Source organism: Terrapene carolina, unplaced genomic scaffold (genome assembly GCF_002925995.2).
Source record: "Terrapene carolina triunguis isolate 2854851 unplaced genomic scaffold, T_m_triunguis-2.0 Scaffold238, whole genome shotgun sequence".
In the NCBI taxonomy this organism is placed as follows: Eukaryota; Metazoa; Chordata; order Testudines; family Emydidae; genus Terrapene; species Terrapene triunguis.
Genome location: NW_020664589.1, coordinates 15065130 through 15092054, shown reverse-complemented (window position 1 = coordinate 15092054; position 26925 = coordinate 15065130). Strand labels below are relative to the sequence as shown.

The window sequence follows — 26925 nt, the reverse complement described above, 5'->3', positions numbered from 1 at the left end:
CCCTGTAGGCCCCGCGGGGCGGCTCGGCGTGTTAGCAGCAGGGCGAAGCGCCCAGCCGCCTGGCAGGGGCTTGTCCCTGAGTGTCCCAGGAATGGATGGATGAGGCGGGTGTATAAAGACAGTTCGACCCCCTCCCCCAGCCGACCCGTGTAAACGCTGCCTCGCTGTGCAATCGAAGCGCTAGGACTTGTGGCTCCCAAGGTCAGGCGCGTTACGCACTAGTCACCGCGACAAGCGGGGTGTCCCGGGCCGCTGAGAACTAGGCCGCCCGGCCCCGGGCAGGTGAATCCAGCACAGAACGGGAGCGGGTAGCCGAGCTGTCTGGGGGATCTGCCCCCTGCAGGGAACCCGTCTCCGCTGTGGGGAGAGGCACCGTCCCTTGGTTAGAACCAGCCTCTCCAAAGCCTGGTGCCTTCCTGCGCCTGGGGGACATTGCCACGCGCCCCGTGGCCCTGCAGCCAGCAGGAGAGCCCCTGGGCTCGCCCGGGCAGCAGGGACTAGCCCGGCTTTGGGCACTGCCAGCGGCAGGTCCGCGGAGCGCAGAGAGCTGCCCAAACCCCGCGCGCCCAGCCTGCCTGATGCGCAGGGGCGTTGGGGGGGGGAGGCAGGGCTGGGGCCCAGCGCGCTCCCCTGGGGGCTGCGCAGGATTTCCCCAAAGCAGGAGCCTGAGCCGGGGGAATCGGGCGCTGGCCCCTGGCGCAGCTGCGGGGTAGCTGGAAATGGACGGGACCCCGGGCAGTGCGCCTAGGCTGGGGATGGGGCCCCAGGCCGTTTATTCCTTAAGGATCATGGGGGGAGATGCTTCTTCACCCCACGCCCACCCAGCCGTAAGCCCTGGCCCCGGCCGCTGGAAATAGCCTCCCATTTCCACGCAAGTGCAAACGGGGAAATCCTGCAAAACCCGTTTTTCGGGAGCCTCCGACTTCGCTTAAACGAATACACCGAGAGGAAGCGGCGGAAGAGCAGGGCCAGGCCGGAGGGGAGGGGGTAGAGGCCTGTCATGCTGGAGGCTCCCGACTATTCATTCGTGTGGCTGGCTCCGGGATCGCTGCCCTGCAGGCTGGGGGTAGCGATGGTTTCATGCCGCCGCCTCTCCCCGGCAGACTTGCGGGGAACTGGCCGGCACTAACCCGCCCGTGACCCCGGCTGCAGGGCAGACCAGGGGTAAATTCAAACCGCCCTGAGCCTCTCCCGCGGAGCAGGACATGCCCAGCGCGGACAGTGCTCCCGGGGGGGAGCCGGCTCCGGGAAAGCGCGCTGCGCTCCTGGGGAGGACTGTCGCTGCGCTACTGAACCTAAAACCGCATCGCCATCACCTGACTCGTGGTGGGGACGGCTGGGGCGCATGGATCTCCGGTCCCTGCTAGACCTGTCTCCGTCTCTCTCCCTTCCTGGGCCTTCCTCCCCTCGCAACCTGCGCGCCGCTCGCACTCCCACCCCACTTCCTCGGCCTGGGGGTGGGTCTTTGCAGCCTTTCCTGGCACCCTGGAAGGGGGCTACCCTCACCCCGGGACACAGTCGGGATCTCTCTCTCCCCCCTACATGTTTAGCGCCCCGGGCCCTGCTAGCAGCAAATCATCAGAAACCCAAACTTCTGCCTTAGGAAGAAACTCTCGTTTCTCAGCTGTACCTATCACAAGTAGTCAGAGACACCCCCCCCCCAGCCCCAGGTAGTTGCGCAGGTTGATTTCCACTGGCTTCTGTTTCTTTCGTTGTATAAACTGGAGTTGCATAGGGCGATATTTCAACAACAACAACAACAACAAAACTTAAAGGCGTTAGCTCGACTCATGCTGCCTCTTTTCTCCGTCTGGAGTGTGAAATGTGTCAGGACAGTATTTACGATCCCCGCTCTTGCAAAAGAAGGTAAATTGCAGAGTTTAGTAACTGCAATAGTTAAGTAGACTCCGTTTTTAAGGCATCCCTAAGTTCTGTGTTCCAGCCCTCAAACATCTTGCAACATCTTTGATGGTACGTTTTAAAAAAACAAACAAACAAAAACAAAACCATACCCAAACCCACAGCCGGTGGATCGGGGCTTCAAGCCCGACCTGTTTGAGGAAAACACTCTCGACTCTGCTTACAAGGAGTGAGACCCGGAACAGCGAGAGGGGCATTTTTACAGTAGAATTGAATCGAAGCGCACCAGCGATTGAAGGCACCCAACACGTGGGGAGTGAGGACGGGGGTCCTTAGTCCGATCAGTGAGCATGTCCAGACCCACAGCTGGGTTTGGAGTCTGGGTGCAAGCCCCTGGCTCTGCATCCCCCCCGCTCAGCTTGGCCAGCCCACTGCCGTCTGCCCCCAGGAGGACGGGGACACCCAAGGCTTGTACAAGAGCAGCACGCAAAACAGTCACCGCATCCTCGCGTGTTGGGAGAGGGCTGGTGATTTGTACCTTAGGGGTAGCAGCTGGGCTGGGGATCCAACTGGTGGCAAAGGGCCTTGTAACAGGGCTGGCTCTGGGGAAAACAATGACACGTGGTGATATTTTACAGGCCCACCGTGCTTTTTATTCCAATGGTCTCAAAGAATGTCCTAAACTGTGGCCCCGATCCCGCAAACTCTCGTGGGTGGGTGTGATGAACTTTACTCGCGTGAGTCGTTCCTTTGAAATCAGTGGGATTACTGATCTGCATGCGCGCAGCCCCCTCTGGGGAGCCGGCTGGCAGCCAGGTGATAACCAACATATTGAATGGCAACGGTGGGAGGAGAAGTTGTGGCCAGAAACCTGAGCGAGATCTTTCTCTTATGATGAGTGCCTGCCTGGCCTACTTAATGTCCAAATCAAGCCCCTCCCCCCTCAATTTGTCAGGTCTCTGAAAGGTGTCCGGGGGTAGATGGTGTGTAAGAAAACAAGTTATTTTGGCATTTGTGTTTTTCATTTACTTTCCTCCCATGATTCTATGGCCCATAGAGGAGCGTTGGTATCACCGGGGTGTCTGGAGTAACCTGTAGCTAATTGTTTCTCAGATTCTGGTAGCGCTGCTCTCCCTTTGTGTGACTTACACGTGACAGAGACAGCGGTGACAGTGTCTGGCACAGCGCAGTGTGTGGTTTTTATTCCCCTTGGGAATACTGGCTCTGATTCGGAACCCCTTTCTCGGGCGGCATGACTCGTGTGACCCTCTCTGGGTAGAAGGCAGGGGGCTCCAGAGATGTGAGAGAGCTTTAACCATGAATCTTCAAAACGTTAATTTGGTTCATGTTTATGGTGAGTCTGGTTTTATTCAGCCTCCTAGCGCTGCTGCGGCAACAGTTATGGCTCAGGGCTTAATTGCAGCTAGAGGTTTTTTCCCCCCCTCCAGCTCCTTGGTTTGACAGTTCAGTGGAGGAAGCTAACACGTTTGTACAGGCTAGTCTGGACACTCCGCAAACGTGTGCCCGGCATCACGTGTCTGTGGCTTTACCCTGGGCTGATCCTGAGGGCCCCTTCATTCCCAGCCCTCTCTAGTCAGGACACTGCTGCTAGGGTGACCAGATGTCCCAATTTTATAGGGACAGTCACGATTTTGGGGTCTTTTTCTTATATAGGCTCCTATTACCCCCCACCCCCTGTCCTGATTTTTCACATTTGCTGTCTGGTTACCCTAACTGTTGCCCTTCGGGGATTGGGCTGGAATTCCTCCCCCCCCAGGTGAATGCTTCCGGGCAGGGTGTGGAAGATCCGCTTCGCTGTTTCTGAGGAACTAATGTTCAGATGCGCTTTTATTTAACACCGACCATCCCAGAGAGTTCATGTAAAACAAACCCAGGCTGGGCCTCTGTTGCGGGGTGTGTGCGCGCAGCTCTGCTGAAGGAGAGAGAGTTGCTGAGAACGAAAGGGGTTTAACAGTAGTAACATGACTCTGAACAAGGCCCCAGCGCGCTGCATTGGTGCTCCCTGGCTTGAAGTGGTTTCCACTGTAAACCCTGTCTCGAGTTTGGTTCAATGGCTCTCAGCACCGCCACTCTAACCATGGTTCCGGCGCCCGGAGCACTGAACGGAGAGTGGGGTTGCCGAAGGCTGACTCCGCTCCCAGGACAGGCAATGGCAAAGCGTCCCTTGGCTTCAGTGGGAGCAGAACTAGGTCACCCGCGAGCACGCGGGGAAATCCCACCCCACCCTGCAGCGCCTACCCGGTCCCGTTTCCCCAGAGGAGACTCCCACTGCCCGCGGCGAGTCTCTGGCGGAGGTTACCTGGCTAGGAGGAGTTGATTGTGCTGGCCCCTGAAATCTCTCTTACCTGAGCTGCGCTCTCTCTCCAGGCGTCGCTGTGTCCCAGGCAGTATTCTGTGGCGTCCCGGCCAAGCCCCAGCTCTGAGAATCACATTTCACCTCCCCACCTGCCCCCCGAGTGTCACGTGGATGAGGCGTTCCGCTCCCTTTCCTGGCCGGGCCGGGGTGCAATTCCGTGCAGCTGGGAAGCAGCTGCTGCGCCCCCCCCCCCAGGTGGCTGCATTTCAGTGGGGAAGAAAGTGCCCCCGCCTAGGGTTTATTTATATCCGCCCAGGATTGTACAGTGCTGGGGGGTCCCTCCGGACCGGAGTCAGGACAGCGGGATGTGGGCCAGGTGCTGTTTTGCACCGGCTCCCCCCAACGAGAGAGGCGCTGCAGGGCTCTCAGCATAGCGCCCCCCCCCCCTGTTTTCAGAGCCTGCCCTACTCGCCTGAGCGTAACGCTGCTCCCCACCTTTGCGGAGCCGCTGCTCGGACCCTCGCTGGCTGCGTGAGGCCGGTTCCGAGGCCATACAACGGAATCGCCGCCTGCTTTCAAAACAGCCTCTCTCCCGCGCCTGCCCGCCCCCCGCCCCTTGCACCCAGCGCGGTTCAGAACCGGTCCTTGCTTGGGTGGAGCGGGAGGTGCTGAGTGGTTCGGTTCCGGGCGGGCTTCTCCCCCCACGGCAGCAGAGTGTCCCTGCCAGGGTCGCTGCAAAGCCCAGGCCCTGGCCGTTCGCAGTCAGCCCGCCCGGGCCAGGAATTCTGCCTGGTGCGTCCTGGCCACATCCCGGCTCGCATCACTCCAGCCCTTGTGCCTCGATTCCCCCCGCCGCTGGATGCGGCGTGCAGCCCTCTGCCCCCGACGGCCAGGGCGTGTAGCTACGTGCTGCCAGACGCCCGAGCCTGCCCTGGGCGTGGCGCGCTTGGGGATCCTTGGCTGGCAGGGGATGATGGGCGCTAGAGAATGACCGGATATTATCCGCCCTCCAGGCGGAATGCACCGAACGAGCTCCGGGGATCCCGCTGCGGAGAGTGTCTGAGGCCTGAGGAGGGGAAGGTCCGTTGGTCCAGGTGCCAGGAGCGGCACAGGGGACCGCGCACTGGATGTAGCTTCTAGCGCAGGGGCAGGGGCAGGTTACAAAGGGCATTGGCTGGGGTGTGCCCAGTTCGGTACTGAGCAGACAGCAGCGGGAGCAGCTCTTTGAAACTGGGCTGCCCCAGGGGGCCGGGGGAGGGCGGCTCAGATAACCAGACCCTGGGCTGGACCGCAGCAGGGTTTGTTGACACTTGGGCTGCCTGGCTTCATGACGTTTCGTTTGGTTCTGTTCCTTTCAGTGAGGGGCTGAGAGCAGAAGGGGGTTCGCGGGACTGTGCGGGAGCCGGAGGGGGGCACGAGTCGTGTGCACGGCGCTGCGCAGGCCAATCAGTTAACCAGAACTTGCTATCCAAACTAGATTGGGCGCCCAAGCCGGCGTGTGGGAGGTGAGCGGATGGGGAGGAAGATCCTAAATCCAGGAGATCCGCTGATTCTTGCAGTCAAACCTCGTTGGTTCCTCCGAGGATGTTTTACAAACGTGTGGTGCCAGTGCGGGGAGCGAGGATTGGGCGTTCAGAGGCCTTTCTAGTCCGCAGCCAGGGACTCTGGAGAGGGACCCGAGATATCCGTGTGTGTGTGTGTGTGTGTGTGAGAGAGAGAGAGAGAGCAGCCTAGCGACCTCCACCCAGATCAGGGCCCCAGTACGACCCTCAGTTTTGAGAGATCTAATTTCTGTCCTGAAGAGTTGACAGTGCGCGTAGACCAGACAGACAAAGGGGCGAGGAAGTAACAGGGAAGCAGACGGAACAGTGCAAATTGCGGGCAAATCTCATGCTGGTGCCCGGGTGTTGTTGTTTGATTGTTTGGCGGTTTGGGTGCCATGGTGAAAAGGGGGTGACTAAACAAGCCACTTCTCAGGTGACGGCGCAGTCACTCCCTTTCCGCCTGCCCCGGTCACTGTGCGGTGTGAATGCTTCGCTCACTTTCCCCTTTCAGTGATAGGGCGCGGTTGGTTTTTCTGCCTGCCGGCCCTGCGAAATCTGGGCTCTTTCTGGCCGGGGGAGTGAGTCACGGGGCTGTTTGCACAGTCACCTGCGATCAGCAGAGCCACACTCACTGTTGTCATTGCTTTGAATAAAGCGCGCAAACCTGCTGTCTCGCAGCTCCGCGGTGTAGCGGCAATCCGCTCCGAGTCCCCGCTCCGGGGCCAGGCCCTGCGCTCCCAGCCCCTTTGCTCTGGTGCGCGGGTTAGCCAGCGGGGGGAAATGTACTTCCTCACCTTGGCTCGCTTTGGGGAGGCAGGTGGCTGGGGCAGTGGGACTCCGGGAGAGGAGCGATGGGTTTTGTGCAAACTGCGAAGCCCCCTTTGCTGCGCGGCCGCCGCGCCCTGGGAGAGGGGCTGTGGCGTGTGGGGCCGGCTCTTGCCTCCGGCCAAGGCGCTTTCAGAGGGTCCCTGGGGGCCTCGCTGGGTAGAAGGAAAACCCGGGCGAGCCGGGGAGCGGGTTGGTGCCAGCCCAGCCCCGGGCCCAGGGAGGTTCGTTGCGCGGGTTGCCTGGCTGAGTTGGTTCCCGCGCCCAGTCTGGGGCTTGGCAGGAAGTTGGTTCCCCTCACGCTTCGTTGGCCCGAGGAGGAGATGATTAACAGCGAATTGTGTGTGTGTCTGTCTGTCTGTCTGCGGGGTGGGGGGACGGGACCTGGCGCTATTGAGAGAATCAATATTCCTGTTGGTACGTATGTAGCACGTGTGTGTAACGTGTTTCAGATGTGCGTGTGGTGTGTGCCACTTACCTGGATTTAATGTGAACGTGCCTATGTTATTTCACACACCCAACCGCTCTACTTAGACATTAATTGTATAATTAAAATTGGGGGCGGGTGATTCCCCATAGATTTGTATTTCAGTCGGTGGTGGGTGTGTTTCTCACCCACATTTGTTCTGCACACGTGTTGTGTATGTTTGTGCGAGAGACCCACACACACCTGCGTGTTATGTGCCATTACCGGTGTGTGTGGGGGAGCACTCAGAGTCCCTTCTGCCCGGGTGTGTCCATACACAGGGAGGGGGCTGTAGACAGACCCTGGCGATAGACGGCCGGTTCGAAGCCTTTCACCGGCCGGTCGCTGGAAGTCCCCAGCGGGGCTACGCCCGGACCCGGTGTAGAGCCGCTGCTCCGCGCTGGGTTCCCTGCGCCGGATTCTTTGCCGTGTGGACAGGGAGCCGAGCTGGAGCGCGCAGTCACGGCGTTTTAAAATACCGCTCAGCAGGTGCCTGCGCTTCCCGGCTGCTCCCCGCACATCCCCGGGCCAGCTGCAAACGTGGCAGCAATTAGAGCCAGGTCGAGTGACCCCAACAAAGCAACCCCTCCCCCCCATCAAGCTGCGCATCTCTCCCGGCCGCTCCGCACCCAGCTCGGGCCGTGCCGTGCCGTGCCGGGCGCAGCACCTGAACAGCGCCCCGGACACGGCCCAGGCGTGCCTCTGGGATCAGCCCTTCTCAGCGCGCCCGGCTGCTCTCTGGTCCCGGCTCCGACCCGCTGCCAGGCCGCGAAGCGCAGCCCCTGCGCCGGTCTGGCCCAGCGGACCGGGAAATCTTGGCTCCATTGACAGGCAGAACTCCCGCTGGGTGCCCGGGCTTGTGCCAGCCCGGCTGGTTTCTCGGGTCAGGGCCGATCCGAGCCGGGCCTCCGGGCACTGTGGGGAGCCCCCACCCCCGCACCTCTGCGGCCCTTCCCTGGGGGAGAAGCGGGTCCCGCTGGAGTTGAGCGTTGGCGCCTGCGGGGCGGCTCTCGGTAGCCTGGCTAGCCCCAGCCGAGAGCGGGCAGCGCCCCTCGCCAGGGTCTAGCCGGGTCAGGGCAGGTCACGGCGGGGGTTGGGAAACACCTTCAACACAAAGCCCATTTCCCGGCCCCTCCCAGGAGCACCCGAGTGTGCCTGGCCGGCCGCGCCGCGCCCCGGGACTTCCATGGGGCCGGGGTTTGCTCTTGCACAGACCCGCGCCAATGACTTGACAAGAGGCGCGTTTTGATGTGGCCCCTGGTCGGACATGCCTCGTGCCAGTGCAGCTGCCCCGGGCGTGTCACCCCGGCCCTCGCCCAGGGGCATGAGGCGTTTACACTCCGAGCAGTCCCGCTGCGGGAGGCGCCGCGCACGGGCGTTTGCGGCAGATTCCTGCGCCCGTTCACACCGCGCTGAGAGCCGGCCCGGTTCACTCCGTTTCTCTCAGCCCGTGGCTGGGCGCGCGCCTCGCCTCAGGCCAGGCACGGGTGGACCCTGCTCTCAGCCCGTGGGAAGTCAATGGCAGTACTGGTGCGAGCAGAGTTACCGGCTTTGCGGGATTAAAATGACAGTTCAGCGAAGAGGAAACGGACAATGGTGGAGATCCAATTCCTGCGTCCCGGGGCTGGAAAAACCGCCGCTTGTTTGATGTGCTAGAAGGTGGCTCCGAGACTTGAGTTTCTGGGGGACTCTGCAGTGTCCGTGCGGTGCTTTCAGCAGGGCTTTGGCACGGGCGTGCGAGCTGATGCACTTTGGTGATCACACGCTTGTTCACAAGCAGGTGCCCGGCAGACGAGCAGGCATCGCTTCAAGAGTCATTAGGGCTCCTTACAACTCCCAACTCCTTTTCCTTTATTTTAAAAAAAGAAAATCAACAGGACCCCGATTCAGGCCAAGCACGTAGACTAGTTTTCTTGGTAACAATCAATAAATACAAGGGGAGGAGGGAGGGGAAGGTGGAGCGGGCTGGTGATTTTCGAATGTAATTTTTGGATGTAAAAGTGTCAGTTTCATTTAAAAAAAAAAAGCGTTGACAAATGTTGGATTTTTTTGAAAACTAAAAACATCTGTTTATTGGCGACCGAAAACGGAAACGTTTTTTAATTTTTAAAACCAAAAGTTTTTAAATTTTTTAATGGACACGTTTGGTTTCCGGTTGCTGAAACCCCTCAAAAAACCAAACAACACACAAACAAACAAACAAACCAACCAACCAACCAGGTTGTTGTTTTTTTTTACAAGAACCAGACTATTTTGGTAGAAAATATTTTGTTCACAATACAATTGTTTTCGATTGAAAACACTCTGCGAATTTTGAGTCAAACGGTTTTCACGAGCTCTAGCGAAAGGGTTTGCTGGCTTTACAAAATGCAATATTCGGAGAGAGGGTTTGGGTTTGGGTTTGGGTCTGGGTTTGGTTTGGTTTGTTAAGGAAGGCAAAGTTCTCGTCTATTTCTGTAGCCAGTTCCCGGTACCGTTCTGACCCCAACTAGCCACAGGCTTGAGAACCAGAAACTAAAAAGACCAAAGTGAAAGCGATCAAACCCGATCCGGTTTTGCCCACGCCGAGTGCGAGGCGCACAACAGCACGGAACCGGGGTGCAAACGAAAGGAAAGGACCCGCGTGTGCGGTTCTCCCGGGCTGTTTGTCAGGGTGTTGGCGAGGGCTGGGGCCGGGCTTCGTACGCCAGGAAGGGGCGGAAAAGGGTTTCTGTAGGAGGCTGAGCACCTGCTGAATTAATCGTTTTAACGCTGCTGAGATGTCGATTGTAGTGTGAGTGTGTGTGAGGTTGCCTAGAGCTCCACGGTTATTTTAAACAGCCAGAAAAATGATAATCTACGATCTTTTACCAGAGGCGAGAATTACCTTATTAAACGGGAGTTTTCTGTTGATGGGGAGGTTTTAACACACAAATAATCATTCCCAGGGGGTTAGTATTTTAAGACTGTATTTCTTGACTCTTCGTGTGTATAGGCAAAGAGTGTATGTGCAGTGTGCGTGTGTGCAGTGTGTGCGTGTGTGCAGTGTGCGTGTCCACTGGCAGTCCCTTCTTCAAATCAAAGAGCACTAGTGTCCCCAAAAGCTGAAACATCAACAAATATATAGTATAGAATTAATTTAATTAATTAAATTATAATTAATAATTGTTGTTGTTTTGGCTTGGGTGAACGTTCCCGAGCAAAGAGCCAGGCTTTGGGTGACTTGCTGGGAAATAGCAGCCCCCGGTCTCATGAACAGACAAATCTCTTTGTTACAGTTTGACCAGGAACTCGGGGGAGTTTGAAGTTTGGGGCGTCTGACCCCCTCCCAGATTCTTTCACTTAGCAAAATAACGGTATTAGTAGCTTTTTTAAAATTTTCATTTCAATCGTTTAATTTTTTCCTGACCTTATTTTACCACCCAAACGAGGGCTAGTGATCTAGTCTGGGTTTTTCTAGACTAGGAGAATATGTGGTGGTGGTAAAACCTCTCAGCTGGCACATTTTAAACCCCATTTTGCACCCCAGTGTTTGCCACCCTTTAAAATAGCTTAGCTGGCTGTGGGCAGCCCTGTCCTGGGGAGGCTCCGTGCAGAGATGCCATGTCAGATTGCACACTGCTCTGCAGCCTCCTTTGCAGGGCGTGTGAGCTCAGGACAGCAGGATCTCCCCATTGCACGTCTCCTTTAAACACAGGTCTTTGCATTTAATATTTTCCTCGTTTGCTCCAGGTGAAGCATTTATTTTGAAGCCAAGGCAGATGAGCAATGGCCTGGGGAATCAAACTAGAAGCAATTCCCATAGGAGCGAAGCAGAGGGAGACAGAAACTGGCTTTGTTTGTTGGTTTAGCCACGCTCAGTCTCTGGCTCCGGGCTGGATGCAGCTCCCTTCTGCTAGGGTGGGAGGACGTGCTCCCCGCCCCCCCAGGTTTCCACAGGCTGAATGTATCATTTCAACTGCACACGTTGATTTGAACCTGGCCTGCCCTTTGTGTGGCCAGCCCAGCTGTTGGAATAATGGTAAACAGGCACCTGCAGAAATGCCAGCGGGTAATTCCCAGCTCTGCAGAGAAATGCATCCTTTTGCCCAAAGGCAGAGAGCTAAGCAGGCCCTCGGCTAACAGTGAGAGGTGCAGTGTAAACACTCGGAGAGTGTGCTGCTACTTTGGTGAGTGTGGCCTGTAAATACCTAGCGAGAGAGGGGACAAGAGCTTCTCTTCTTCCTGGGACGTCCCTGTTACAGTAAAGAGAGATCAGGTTCAGCTTATGTTTTCTGGTCACCCCCAGCCTCCCCTTTCCTCACTTAGGTGAGGACACATGCGGCCAATTTCCTCGCTGTGAGCAATGCACAGGCTGCCTTGCGCGCATTTCCCTGCAAAATCGTTGCCTCTTCCTGTGTCTTGTCAATTAATTGCATTTAGTGCCCCGGGGGCTAATTCTTCGGGACGTTGACAGCATTGAGCAGAATGTTCTGTTCTGTGAGGCCATGATGCCTGGGCATGGGCCTGAGTCCATTGGCTGGGATTTTATACACACTCAGCGATGCTGGATCGGCCCTGCTGCAGCTGCCAGCCTGCCTTCCCAAGGAGCACGGTGCCAGCATCTTAGAGCATGGCAGGGTTGTGTAACAGAGTACAGAGAGCCTGCTGCTAAAAGGAGGTTCTTAGTGGAGTTTGCACTTTTCCATTGCCAGATGTTACATCCACCTTTGCAAAGCCCAAGATGAGCTTTGGGAATGTCACCACCACTGTCCATCTGTTAGCTGTGATGGAGTGCATGCAGCTGTCAGTCAGCCAGCCACAAACCACGCGCTGCTGGACCCAATCCGGCAGCTCTTGTGCACAGTAAGAGACCATCAAAGCCAGTGCTGCTACATGGCGGGGGGTGAGGAGATGCAGGACTGAGCCTGTAATCAGAAGAATATGCACTTTTGTCTGGGAAAGCCTCCGGCTTTGTATCTTTTATCTCCTCTTATAGCATATCCATGGCTGCCCGTCTCCTCTCCAAGTGGCTGGCTCAAATCCCATGCAGCATCAGTTACATAATGCTTAGCATTCTCCGCCTTACGGTACATGCTGGACGGGACATTCCTGGAGCAGAGATTACAGCCAAGTCCCCTTTTCTGGCTCTCCCGGAGCCCAGGCGGTAACAGGACAATGCCCAGAGGATTTCGTTCTATTTTATTTTCATTCCACTGTTTTGGCAAGGATCTGGTAGAGAAGATCAGAAAGGACCTTGTCCATGGGGCTGCCGCAGCACCAGAGGTACAGGCCTGCTGGCATTTCCCATAGCAGCCCGTTGGGCTGGCTGTTACAATCCAATCTGAGTGAGAGTTGGTGATTTGGCCTCAGCCCCAGCAAGGGGTTATTCTGTGTGTGTGTGTGTGTCTCTCTCTCACACACACACACACACCCTTGGTGCTGGTGTGACTCACAGCCCGGTATCCACAGACCAGGTACAGCACAGAGAGTGACAGTGCAACTTTCCTCTCCCTCCTCCTGCCATCATGCGACAGCCCTATTCTCCGGTGACCCAGCTCAAGGCGGAGGAGCGGAATGCAGCCTCCACGGCCCACTCCATCCTGCCCCTTTCTGCTGAGGCTGCCCCGTGGGGACGTGCTGGGTGGTGTGGGCAGGGCCGGCTCTGGCTTTTTTGCTGCCCCAAGCAAAAAAAAACAAAAAAAAAACTTGCGGCGCGGCCGAAGCCAGGGTGCAGGGGGACTCCCTGCGCTGGTGCCCCGGCTAGCGGGGGAGAGAGCGGGGGGGAGAGAGAGAAGGGGGCGGCCAGGGCTTCAGTGGGGCGCTGTCAGCGGCCCCAACCGCCGAGCCGCCTGCCGGGAGGGCTGCGCGCCGCGGTCGGCTGGGAGGGAAGGACGCGGGCTGCCCTGCCGGGCTTGCTGCAGGTCGCTCCCCTCCTCCGCACCGCCGCCCCCTACAGGGTGGCCGGAGTGGAACAACAACAAAAAAAAAAAAGCGGCCGTGCCGCCCTAGGATTGTGCTGAATGCTGCCTCGTACAATCTGCCGCCCCAAGCACGAGCTTGCTTGACTGGTGCCTGGAGCCGGCCCTGGGTGTGGGCCTGTTCGTTGGGAGCTAGACTGAAACTGCCAACTCATTCCATGTAGGCGACCGAACGTCAGTCATTTCTGGTTACTGCTGACCACAGCCAGGACTGGTGACTTGGAGGTGAAAGGCTTCCTATCCCATTACTAATTTCCGGAGCCATTCAGTTCCCAAGGGTGTTGGATTTCTAATAGCAGACAAAAGAAACCCAAACAGTTTTTCCCATTAATGTTCCAGGAATGCAGCTTCCCCAAGGTTAGGGATTTTTACAGGGGCTGTGGTGCACAATGTAAACATCCCTCTCTCAGTATTTTGGGGGGAAACTCTGTGTGTGTGTGTGTGTGTGTGTGTTTAAGGCTCTGATGTGGTTTAGAACCGTAGCTGCATGGCCTTTGCAGAGGGATATGCTGGTATATGAATTTGGCACTCCTTGACGTAAGTGCATGGGAAGAAGGGACTGTAAGTAGCCAGCCCTTTGAAGGTGGGAGGGTCTGTCCATCTGTTGAGCAGTCCCCATTACTCCCCAATAGCTGAGTGCCTGGCGGAGCGCTGGAGTCCAGTATGGAAAATTCAGTTAAACTTCCAGACCCTGTTCCCTCACCACTGAAGTGCCTGGGAGTTTTGCCGTCTGTTGTCACTTTACATGACAAACCTAATGCGAGGGAACGCGTGGGCTCCAAATAATCATGGCTACTAGCTATACACAACATGCAAATACTGTACGCACTGCAGCTCTGGCAGGCTTGTAAACAAACCTAGAACATAGTGAGCACCACTGAAGGCTCACAAACCATACAAAGGGATACTACCCTCTTCCTATTGGCTACCCCATCACTCTTGGTGGGAACAGGATTGGGCCTGCAGACTGCATTAAATCACTGAACGGTTGCATGAGCCTGGTGGGTAAATAACAGCTGGACATTTCTGTCCCCCCACTTTTGTACCGAGTATCAAGTTTGCTTTTGTCCAGTTAGTATTAAGGTGGGATGGGGAGAAGCAGGGGTGTGGTGGGAAAGGAATGTCACAATCAAACCTCTCCTAAATTACGGCTGGGGGTCAGAAAAAGCAAGCAGATCCATGGAAAAGCCTAAGGGCCCCAATCTTGTTGCTACTGAAATCAGTGGCAAACTCTCCTTGAGTTTAGTGGGAGCAGGGTTGAGCCTTAGGTTTTCTTCTCAGCTGCAGTTTCCCAGGGTTGCACCATTACACCAGGTGGTCTTTAAGCTTCAGCAGCTGGGCAGAGCAGGGGAGGTAACTGATTGGGTAGTTGCCTGAATTTCAAATGGCAGCGCCTCCCAATGCATAGGGAATTCAGGCTCTGTCACTGGCCTGGAGCAAGTTCCAGTTTCCCATGTGTGAAATGGGGTAGTGAAACTCGCCTGGCTTTAGGAAGTGCTTTGAGCGCTCTGGAGGAGACGTGTGATGAGATGTGCTAAAACTTGTGGCATTACAGGGTGTTATTAATTGGCTTAAGCTTGACCCTTCCCCTTATTTCTTGACAGTTCAGTGTGTAAGCTTGTTTACATATCACATTGTTCCAAGTTGCAGGAATGATGTTTAGTTCTAAATAAAAAAAAATGAATACAGTTCTTTTGTTTGTGCTTTTATATAAACTGCCTAGCAAGAAGTCAGTTTACAATGTTCCCATCTGAAGTACATTAGCTAGATCTCTGTATAACTTCAGTGCAAAAATGGCCTCTTTTTGCAGTCTACTTTTTTTTTTTTTCCTGGTCAGCTATGGTCAGACTCAGAAATTTAGACATTTTTATTCCTCCCATATAGTTGTGTAATTAGTCATTTGAATAGATGCCAGTCTTGTCCCATCTAACTATACCAGTGTCTCTGGCTCCGGGCTGCGAGGATTCATACACTGAGAGCCTGCATCTCCTTTTACTAATGCTGGTGTAAATTGGAACGAACTCTGTTGAAGTGGGTGGAGTCGCTCCAGGGAGTGAGAGGAGCATGTGGGCCATTAGAATACTTGGAAACAATGCGCTAGGTGGCACAGAGTGTGGAAGGTTGCTTAGGCAGGGTTAATTTTGCAATGATCAGGTGAGGGGTGGTGAGTCTGGGGTAGCTCTGTGGGGTTTGTAGTTAAATTAACAGTTGGTTTATATTGTATGGCTGAAATGGTTGAAATTGCTTTGAGCCATAAGATGAGTCTGGAAACATGAAGGATTTGCAAGTGTCTTATGGTTTTTGTTTTTCAAAAATCTTTGGGAATAAAAATTGATCCAGTAATAAAAAAACATCCCAGATTAAGAACATAAGAGCGGCCATACTGGTTCAGACCAATGGTCCATCTAGACCAATATCCTGTCTTCCAACTTTGGGCAGTGCCAGATGCTTCAGAGAGAATGAACAGAACAGGGCAATTTCGAGTGATCCATCCCCTGTTGTCCAGACCCAGCCTCTGGCAGTCAGAGGCTTAGGGACACCCAAAACGTGAGGTTGGATCCCTGACCATCTTGCTAATAACCATTGATAGACCTATCCTTCATGAACTTATCTAATTAATTTTTGAACCCTGTTATACTTTTGGCCTTCGCAACATCCCCTGGCAATGAGTTCCACAGGTTGTGCGTTGTGTGAAAAATATTTCCTTATGATTGTTTTAAACCTGCTGCCTATTAATTTCATCGGGTGACCCGTGGTTCTTTTGTTATTTGAATGGGTAAATAACACTTCCCTATTCACTTTTGCCACAACATTCATGATTTTAGGGATTGCTATCATATCCCACCTTGTCGTCTCTTTTCTAAGATGAACAGTCTGTCTTTTTAATCTCTCCTCGTGTGGAAGCTGTTCCAAACCCCCAATCATTTTTTGTTGCCCTTCTCTGTACTTTTCCCAATTCTAATATATCTCTTTTGAGATGGGGTGACCAGACCTGCACACAGTTTTCAAGGTGTGGACGTACCATGGCTTTGTACAGTGGCATGATATTTTCTGGTTTATTATCTGTCCCTTTCCTAATCATTCCTGACATTCTGTTTGCTTTCTTGATGGCCACTGCACGCTGAGCCGATGCTTTCAGAGTGTTGAACAAAACTGAAAGGAAGTTTGAGCTATGCAGACGTAAGAGACTGAATTGACATACACATGAAGCACTGTATTCTGTACCTTCTTGGCCCTTTCTAGCTGGTAGACCAGTGGCAAAAGAGGTTGGCTGGGCTCGGTCATGGCCAACCTGCCACATTTAAATATTGAAAAATGGGAACAGCAAAACCAGAACACACAAGCAGTTCATCTGATCCCAGATCGCCACTGGGGTTATAATACAGGGATTTAGATGGCCCATCTGTCTTGTATCCTTTGTCTCCTGCTGATGCTTTAGACAAAGGCATCAAATCTCACCCCAATAATATCTCTAGACTGCATGTGAAGGAAACATTATTTGATATTAGAATAATTTCAGGACTGACATTAATTCTGTTGTCACAAAGAAAAGAAAATGGTCTGTTCCATTGCTTCTTTGCTGCTGGGTTGTTGTTTTTTTTACTTTGTTAAAGAACAATAAATATACATTTAAAAGAAAAAAAAATCAGAAGGAAAATGCAAACTAGACTTCACTGAGCTGGATTTAATGGTCCCCCAAAAGGCTCCCATTCTCTGGGGAGGTGAATGGGACATTTGTATATTAAGGATTTCACATGGATTCTCTCTTGTAAACTATAGAACCCTTTACAAGCAACAGAGACTTGCAAGAATCAGGCATTATGGACGTCAATGGACGTTCTGGGTTCTGCATAAACCTAAGAATAGTCCTAGACGTACAGCACAGAACACAGGGCGCTTTGGGAACTTTTGTTGCCTTTTCAAGGACATAACATGAAATGACATTTTTGGCATAAATTAATCAACCGACTTTCTTCCTCTATCAGTGAAAAGACTTTTATTTATACATTTTTTAAAAAAGCAAATGATGTACATAATATTTGAAAATAACATGATCCAGTTCACTGGAACGGGGAAAACGGCTCTAACAAATTTCTAGGGCTGGCTGGAAAACAGTAATTCCATGTAGCTATAATTTTTGAGATTTCAAAATGTTGTTTCAGTGCAGACCTTCTGAAGCTTTTCAAGAGAGACAGACTCCAGAAGAGCCAGTAATTGGAGCACTCAATCAGGACGTGGGAGACCCAGGTTTAAGTCTCCCACACCCCAGATAAGTGTCATGACCACTAGGCAATATGACTATTCTGGGCTCTCTTTCTCCCCACTCCCCTCCACAGGAATTCCATCTTGGACCTGGGAAACCTCCCCAAGGAAATTTTCACCAAAACAGATACATTTTTTTGAAACATTTCAGTTTCAATAAAGCCGGCTTATTTTGAAGGAAAAAAGTTTTGTCAACTATTTTTTGACCAGCTTTACACATTTCCCATCCTAATGTTACATTGACAAAGACCAAAATAAAAAGCCCACAGACTTGAAAGATGATTCATTTAACCACGTTACCTCAACCACTTGTTTATGAATTTATCATCCATTAGGCAATGGCCACAGACGGGCGTTACAGCTCTTATCCAAAACCAGGGGTGGATCTTTCAGTTGATTTCAGTGGGCTTTGGATCAGACCTTTAATGCTATTTTTCCTTCTGAGAAAAATTGTTCTTCTTAACCTCTGAGGACAGGACAAGAAGCAATGGGCTTAAATTGCAGCAAGGGCAGTTTAGGTTGGACATTAGGAAAAACTTCCTAACTGTCAGGGTGGTTAAGCACTGGAATAAATTGCCTAGGGGGGTTGTGGAATCTCCATCATTGGGGATTTTAAAGAGCAGGTTAGACAATGGGATGGTCTAGATATACTTAGTCCTGCCATGAGTGCGGGGGACTGGACTAGATGACCTCTCGAGGTCTCTTCCAGTTCTATGATTCTGCCTCTGAGTCTCTGACCCCAAGAAACCTACTGAGGTCACTACCGTGCCTGGCCCTTTTGCTTGGCTCTCACAGGGCTGGAACTTTCTAGATCTCACTAAACTGTTTGGATCTAATAATTCTAAGTGTTTCCTGAGACTGACTCTCGCCAGAGCCCTGTGTGATAGTGTGCAGGATGGGTGACGTCCACTGGAGGCATGGGCAACCCCCCATGACTTCCACGGGGTCAGCATTTCACTGTGGGAGGGAAGGTGTTTTCCAAAACACTCTGCTTTACTCCCATTGATTTCAATGAGAGCAGAGTCAGGCCAACACGAAGTGCGTTGGGAATCCCCCGCCCCCAGCTGGTGGCACAGCCTATTCTGAATGCCAGATGCACTTGTCCTACTCAATCCCGCGGGACAGGGCTCTCAATGCCTCTGACATTCCACCTTCTCTAGCTTCTGATGTGCTTCTCGGGTTCTTTGCAGTGAACATGGTGAAAGGTTATGCATCCGAAGAAGTGGGTTGTAGCCCACGAAAGCTTATGCTCTAATAAATTTGTTAGTCTCTAAGGTGCCACAAGTACTCCTGTTCTTTTTATGGTGAAAGGTGTTGGCTTGGCAGTCTGGGGGAATAAAGGACTCAGTCCCCAGAACAGGGGTGGCCCAGGTAGTACCATAAATGCTGCCCCTCTCTGGCAGTGCACCTAAACCCTGACGGGGAGGGGTAGAGGGGAGAATTGAGTCTCCATGGCCCATCCCTGGCCTCTCAGCTGAGATGGCCAGTGTCCATGGTAGATTTCTGGCCTGGACCCCGTCTCCTTGGGGAGGGGGCTGAGATTTCTCGTGAATTCTTAACAGATTAATACAGGTGGGATTCTCTCATCTCTACTAATGGCTGTGGGACCCCAAACCAAATCTAAGTCCTGGACCTCTGCTTTGGTTGGTTGGCTTAATGCAGCATGAACTGTTCTTAGCTCAAGGTTCTCTTACTGCGTTGCCTGTGGCATCTGGGCACTCCAGTGGCAGTGCTGAGCAGGTGATAAGGTTTAGGTCAGTGGTGAGACAATGTGAGGGAGGGAATATCTGTTATTGGACCAACTTCTGTGGGGGAGAGAGACAAGCCTTCGAGCTACACAGAGCTCTTCTTCTGACCTGGGTAAGCTCGAAGGCTTGTCTCTCTCCCCCACAGAAGTTGGTCCAATAACAGATATTCCCTCCCCCACATTGTGTCTCTAATGTCCTGGGACTGTCACGGTGACAATGACACTGAATACAGCTAGGTAAGTGGTGCTCACTCCAGTCCGGGTGAGGCTGGCCTGTATTTAGAGCCATCCCTTCACAAGAATTATGGGAGGCGGTAAGACAGTGACCAGAAGTCAAGAGCCATGCCGCTAACCTCCTGTGTGCAAGTCAGCTGGCCTCGCTGGGCATCGCTTTCCCCTCCCACCCTTTGTCTGATTTGTTTAGAGCGGGGGCTCTCTGAGGGAAGGACTGGCTCGGACGCTGTGTCTGTGCGGCCTGTAGCACTGATACGGATGAATGACAATCACGGTGCAGCAGCCTGTCTTCGTTCTCACCTTTTCTCTCTGTGTGTCTTTTTTTTTTCCAGTCGATTTGGTACAAAGTGTGCCCGCTGCGGCAGGCAGATCTATGCCAGCGACTGGGTAAGGAGAGCCCGCGGCAATGCCTACCATCTTGCCTGCTTTGCCTGCTTCTCCTGTAAAAGGCAGCTGTCTACTGGCGAGGAGTTTGGCCTGGTGGAAGAGAAAGTGCTGTGCCGGATTCACTATGACACAATGATAGAGAACCTCAAGCGAGCAGCTGAAAATGGTATGCAGACCCTCCGGGATACTCGCTGGCACCGCGCTCTCCTGAGAATGTCACCCTCCATGTTAGTAGAATGGCCGAATAAGCGGATTTTCCCCACCTTCCCCTCCTGTTCCTTTACTAGGTAACTAAGCCATAGTGCTAGCCCGTCTCTTTGTGCATTGGTGCTAGGGCCAGTTCAAACAGCCCGCTGCTGGGCCCCCTGGGAGCTGGGGGTGCTGCTGGACCCCCTGGCTTGAAGTGGTTTCCATCATATACAGGGTTTGCAGTTTGGTTCAATGGCTCTCAGCACCCCCACTGTACAAATTGTTCCAGCCCCCCCGACTGGACGATGCTTACCTAGAAGGCTGGGCAGTCCAGATGGCAGCAAACACCAACCTCATCATCCCTGGTGGGCAAGTTCTTTGTGGGCAAAATTCTACCCTCAGATGCGTCCAGAGTGGACAGGGGTCTGTGTGTGCCCCAGGGCAGAATTTGTGCCTTTGATTTAGAGTCCTGGTGTTTTCCAGATACTGCAGGAACGTGCCCACAGTCTTCAAAGGGTTAAACCTCCCACTGGGGTGGTGTGGCCAAAACTATTTGTTTCCCACTAGCCTTGCTAGTCTCTGTACCACCGGCAGCGCTGAGCTCCATGCAGCTGCTGCCCCTGGTGAGAAGTGCCCCCCCACCCCACCCCGCTAACAGCCGTCCCATGCTGTCTGCTGCTTCTTCTCCTGCCTCGGAGCCTCCCGCTGGTGCCGCTTTTCCCAACTGCCCTGTGGGTCTATCTGTGTAGGTGGCATGTTTAGGTGCCTCCTGGGAGCAAAACAAGCCTTTTATTCTCCTCCTCCCTGGCCTTCCTAGAGGAGACCCGAGGCAGACGTTTCCCCAGAGCTGCTGGGCTACCAGGATCCCCGCAGGATCCAAAGTAATCACTGAGGTCCTGGAAGAGCCTCGAGAGGCCTGATCTGGCCAAGAGCTCGCGGTAGCGCTAGGCGGGGGGGAGGGGTGGTGTTGTCATTCTCTCGTCCCTACTGGCCCCAAACGCGCGGGAGGGCCTGGGCACTGCTGGTTCTCTCTCGAGGAAATGGAGGCCCCAGTCTTGGCTTTGATTGGATGCGTTGTTGCTTGGGTTTGCTGGTCTCCCGCTGTAGCATGCGGGGCAGGAAGCAGTAGGGATTCTGAGTCCGTGAGTCATAAATCTAGAAGGTGGGAAACCTGGCAGTCAGACCAAACATTCCCCTCATTTTCCACTGGCCCTGCCCTCCCATGGATCCCGCCACTTGGCTGCGCACTGGCCTTCCCCTTACTGTAAGCACAATTGGAGAGCGAGACAGCAAGGATCTGGTTTCTCAATCAAGCCCCACACCTCTCAGGGAGCAGCAGAGGTCAAATGCAAAACGGAGCAGCTCCCTTCCCCTTGAACTAATTCCAGCTCCCTCTTCCTGAGTGGCAACATTCAAATGGCCACAGAGAGAACCCGAATGGCCGAGCTAATCGCAGACAGGGCAGTGGGGGGCTGAACTGCACTCAGGGCTGGAGAGTGCTGGTGTTTATATTTTCTATACCAATAAAATACAATAAGAACTCGCTGCTGGAAATGAACAAGGCAGCTGGCCTATGAGATGCCGGGGGCTGGGGTGGAAGAGGCTCTCGTGGGAATGGCGAAGTTAGGCATGAAGGATGTGGAGGAGCTGGCCATGTGGGGAGTCAAATGAAAGGCCCAAGGGTTGAAATGTTGGATTGTTTGAGCACCGTTCCTAGCTCTCGTGCATGACGCACAGATGGTCGGTGGGTGACTTGGGATGTTTGGAGTCTGACGAAGTTCAGCTTTAGGATTTGGGTCCCTGGTGAGTTCACCTTGACGTCAGCAAGTCTTGTGAGATGCTGCATTGTGTGCCATGGGCGTGAGCTTCGTTGCTGAAGCTGGCCGCGTGTCAGGTGCAGGGACACTGTCTGTGTCCCTGAACCTTTAGCAGTTTTACAGGTTACTGCCATTAAACCTAGTGTTGATTAAGTCATCTAAGCTGCTGTGGAGAGGACGCGAGCTCACAACGCCAGAGAGATCCTCGCACTGTCCTGCTTTTTTCCTCAGCTTCCCAACGCAATAAGAGCTGATGCACTGTTCCATGGCCAGGCATTTCGGCGTGGAAGAGGCTGAGCTGTGCTTTGCTGGTGCACGGCTGACAGATACGCACCTTACATGTGCGAAAAACCCAGTCTCGGACATTCTGGATCTATGTGGCATATCAAGGGTTAGGCGATAATGCAGCTATGGGAGAAAACGCGGACATATAATAGTGAGCATTTCTACAGCGAGACAAAGAACACCGTCCCGCTCAGATGGCTGGGGAGAATTGTCCACAGCATTGTCTTCAGGTGGAGCTACACATTGCAGTTATCACAAATAAGCCAGGAATATTCTCACAGCCAAGGTCCGACAGAAGCCATGTGTAACGCAATGGCCTGGATGCAGAAAGGCAGGCGGAAATGCCCTGGGAAAGCTAGCTAGATGTGAGGCCCGAAACGTGAGCCTCACGGTGTCCCTGGCCAGTAGAATGGGTGGAGGTGAACGAGGGCTCATGCCATTACAAGGGATTTATCTTTAGTCAAGACGAACGGCAGGGGGTCAGCAGCGGCAGTGGCAGCATCTCTACCAGGGCCCTAGTGCCCCCAGGGAGCCATGGCCAATCCCAACAACTGCCTCCCCTGACGCTGAATCTGGGACTGCCGTCTCCTCTTGTCCCAGCAGGAGAGCGGAGTGTCTGTCCCTGCAAACTGAGACGGGGCCTGGTGCATGCTGGATGTTTGCTTTTGTTATTTGACTGCTCGTATGGAGTGAAGTGTAGACGCCTGCAGCATCATTGTGCTGCCAGCGAAATTATCACTGGAGAAGACCTATACCTATGAAGATGGCCTTCTGAAAGGGGAGAAGGAGTGATCCCAGGAATCGGCAGGGTGCAGGAATTGCTTTGTGGTCTAAATGCTCGTTTGAAGCTAAACCCCTGCCATGAGGCTGACAGAACATTATTCCCATACGAATGGCTCAGAGGAGGGGCTGTCGGGTGCAAGGAGGCACGTGAAGGCTTTCAAAACCCTGCTTGAGCCCTTCCAGGGTGTCAAGTGCCCCTGGACACAGACTGGTGGTGATCAAAGCTGGCTGTGAAAGCAAGTTGGTCAGTCTCACAGGGCAGAGCAGCAGGCTCACCACTTCAGTGGAGACTGACTCCAGTAGAGGATCTGGCTCCGGGTGTCGTATCTGCTGGCTCAGTCTGGTAGGTCTCCTCCAGCCTTGGCTGCAATCTCTGTACTGAGACGGAGAGACGCACTTGGGTCTGTCTGCATAGGTAAACGTTTAATAGGCCCTTTTGGGAGGAACCCTTCCCACGGGACAGTGCAGGTGGGTGAGTCGGGAATCACGGCCTACCCGTGCCCCCGTTTCCATACGTCACCTCATGCAGCTGGCCTGTTTTTCTGAGGGATGGGGTTGGAGTTCTCGCCGGCTTATCAAAGCCGATTCATTTAGCTCAGTCACGGGATCCAGACTGCATCGTGCTACAGTGGTTTTGAATGAAGTGCAACTTTCTCCTAGGGTGACGGTTCCTCCTGGCATGGGCAGAACCTTGGGGCCCGCCCAGAGCAGCAGAAACGAAGGCTATTCTGTGGGCTGTAGTTAGGCAGGAGGCCAAAGGGCTAATGCTAACAGAGCGACTGTGGGAGAGCTGTGCGCAAGGATCATTACTAGACTGGAATAGGAGTGATCAGGAGAGATCACAGGGTGCTTGTTTCTTGCCTAGATCATGGACTCTCGTATCTTTCCACCAAACTCTTGGAGCGCAGACGAGGCTGAGGAGGAAGGGGGAGGGGGGAAGAGAAGTTAAATAAGAGAATTTCACATGGGGGAGCTAGTCTTGTCCCCAGTGCCTTCCCCTGCCATTTATTACCCACTAATTAACATCCGAGCTCTCTGCAGATGAAAGCACTGCCCAAGTGCTAAGTATTGTTGGTTTGCTGGGGAGGCCAGGGTATGTTTAACTCGGGCGGATGTGCTGTTGAGGGACGTGAATGTGATGCACCATCCTCGGCTGCATGTGGAAACGATTATCCCAAATGACATGCAAATAATCAGAGTGTGTTTACAAGGTTTAAGCAACGAGATGAAAACAAAATGTCAAATCCGCCTGGGAGGGTCCTGACTCTGGGATGCTTGTTTGCTGGATGTCCGTCCATATGGCAGACCGATGCCTGGGGTCCAGTGCTGCTCTGAACAATGCGGGTGTATTGCTGCTAGGACTTGCCCTTGGTGGGAAGGGGACTCTAGAGGGCAAGATGTCACTTGTCCTGACGTGCGGATAGTGAATGTTGTGAGCTGGATCCCCAGCTGGTGGGAATGGGTCGGCGCTCTGGCTAGCATAAATGGGCATTGCTCTGTTGGAGTGGTTGGAGCTTCCCCAGTTTACACCAGTTGAGATGCTGTGTCTCTCTCCTGCCGCTTAGGCACAGGGTGGAGATCACACCAGCCGTGCAGGGCAAGCAGCAGGAGGAAGCCCAGTGGCAGCTGGGTGGAGCGGTTGTGCCACATGATTCTGCACCTTAAGGCAGCATTTCCTGCACTAGAACCAAACAAGGAAACCTTGGCTCTGAAAGCTCACCTCCCGAGCACGGTCTGCTCTGAGCAGAGGATGGGAAGGGTGTGGAGAGGAGCAATGTCTGGAGAATTGCAGAGGGCCACACATTTCCCACCCCCCCACCCCCAGTAATTACAAAGCAATTTCTTCTGCACATGAGGTTTTATGTATAAGAAAAATAAACAGATGTTGCTGAAGCCTGAATCCCATTCATCATCCTACAGGAACAAGTCAAACTGGCTGAGAGAGCCCTTCAATGTGGGCCAAGACAATCACAGCCTGGTGCAGCCTACAAAGCAAACAGCTTCTGGGGCAGGGAAGGGGGAGCTGCTGAACCCCGCTTCAGGCCCCCACCCTTAGTGGGTACTCCCCAGCATTTCACCAGCCAGTCCGGGCATGGCCAGCCCTCGCGTGCCCGAGGATCCTGGAGGGAGCCCTGTGCTCAGGAATCACTCGGTGGAAGCAGGTCTCATAGTGGGTGCCATTTCCATGACTTTGTGGAAGATGAAGGTTTTAATATTCCCAGGGGGCCTGACCTGACCTTGCGCCCCAGCCCCGCTCCCTAAAGCTCTTCAGGGCGTCCGGGTGGGCGCTGGCAAGGCACGGCCTGGTTCTGCGTTTCAGATGGAAACTGATTTGGGCTGAACGCGCATGAATCAGACGCACAATATCCTTTTCCTCGCCTGTTTTCCCCATTGCAGTGGTTTAGCTGCATATGTCCTGGGAAATACACCACAGGGAAGCACCCCGCAATGGCCGGGGAGGACAGGGAACCCAGATGGCCTACACCACAGGTCTTATTCACTGCTCATTTGTAGGAGTCCTAGATCCAGGCTCCAGGATTGAGGGGTTTACGTTCCTCTGGTGGGAGGAGGATTTGGGGGGCAGAAGTAGCTGGAAAGACCCCCCTCAAGCTACTTACATGGCAGAGGTAAGGCCACAGAAATGACTAGTTTTAACCAGAGAGCTAGTGCAGGGCAGGGGTAATGGATGGTGCAATTCCTGCGTGCTGGCAGGGTGAACTTCCTCCACCCCCACCCCCACCCCCCTTTTACGCTTAGTGGGACTCGAGTGGTGTCTAAGCTTTATGCCGGGGAATGTCACCCTGAGAGACCCCAAACAGGGACTCCTCTGCTGTGTAGCTGAGGACTTGGCTAGCTGTCAGTAAAGCCACATCTCCTTCACGAGACACGCCCCAAGCGTTTCTCGGCACTCGCTTAACTCCTTAACAATGTTCAGGTTTCCAGGAGAGCTAACAAAGAGGCTTTTCTGAGCCCAACTTTTTTCTCCCCCTACTGAGCCTTCTTGTTGCGGTGGGTCCCACCTTAATCAATCGAGCAGAACTAGGTTTTCTAAAGCAAAGTGATTCCAAAGGACTTTGCAAACTCAAAAGTTACAGTAGATACTGACAGTGGATATAACTGCAGTGGGGGTAACAGTTCTACCTTAAGCAAGAGCCAGGAGTACTAGAACCTGCTCACTGAGGGAGGGAATGTTGCCCAGGATGCAGGGTTTATCCTCTTTCAGAAAGTGCCATGAGACCTTTATCGTCCTGCTGGAGCGGAATGGCCCTTGCTGGAGCGTCTCATCTGAAGGACAGCAGCTGTCGCCAGGCAGCACTTCTCGAGTACGGCACTGCAGGGTCACCACTGAGCATGCGTTTGAGGCTTGGTTCTGGATCTGAGTCCCCCATAGTTTATCCCAGAGGTAAAAGGGCCATTACCTGGGCCAGGCTGGCACAGTAGCTATAGGTACCGCAAGGAAGCAAAACGTCCAGGGCCAGCCCCGGTTAATCCCTGAATGACTTCAGTGGGGCCTGGATTCAGTGCTCAGAGTCAAGAGTTTCAGAAGGGAGAGACCTACTTCTGCTGTGCCTCCTGATACCGGCTGGTATGGTAGCTAAATGCTTGTGCCTGTTCCTGTTCCCCTTGTCCTGCATTTCTCCCTTCCTTCCAGTTACCTGATACACCTACTTGTGCTGCGTCTTAATCAGACTGGGGTCTCTTTAGGGCAGGGACTGCCTTTTACATTGTGTTTGTACAGCACCTAGCACAACGGATCCTGATTGGGGTTCCTAGGCACTAGCCTTCTATAAATCATACCTGTACCTGGGGCCAGGGGAGACGGTGCACAGATGCCTGCTCCATGCCGAGTTGAGATTGTCAATGCTAAGCGCTGTTGCTCTGTTAGGACCTTGCCGGCCCATACAAAGCTGGTGCAGGAGTTATTCAAACTATTTAGCGCCAACGTTAATGTTGTCGGCTGACTACGTGACGGGATATGACAGAGGTCTATAAAATCATGGGCAGTGTGGAGAAAGTGAATCGGTAAGCGTTATTTACCCCTGCATATAACACAAGAACCAGGGAGTCACCTGATAAAATTAATAGGCAGGTTTAAAACAAACATAAGCAAGTATTTCTTCACACAACCTGTGGAACTCATTGCCAGGGGCTGTTGTGAAGGCCAAAAGTATAACCGGGTTCAAAAAGGAACTAGGTAAGTTCATGGAGGATAGATCTATCAATGGCTATTAGCCGAGATGGTCAGCGACACAACCCCGTGCTCAGGGT

At 53.6% G+C, this 26925-nt stretch overlaps 1 protein-coding gene across 1 annotated transcript in view; it reads left to right on the top strand.

Annotated features, from left to right (window-relative positions):
* The window catches only part of LHX6 (LIM homeobox 6), a 41271-nt gene that overhangs the window by 2090 nt on the left and 12256 nt on the right, over positions 1-26925 (top strand). The window contains exon 4 of the mRNA XM_024211159.3: positions 19528-19748. Within this exon, the coding sequence (XP_024066927.1) occupies positions 19528-19748 (221 nt within the window). The remainder of the gene's footprint in view (positions 1-19527; positions 19749-26925) is intronic.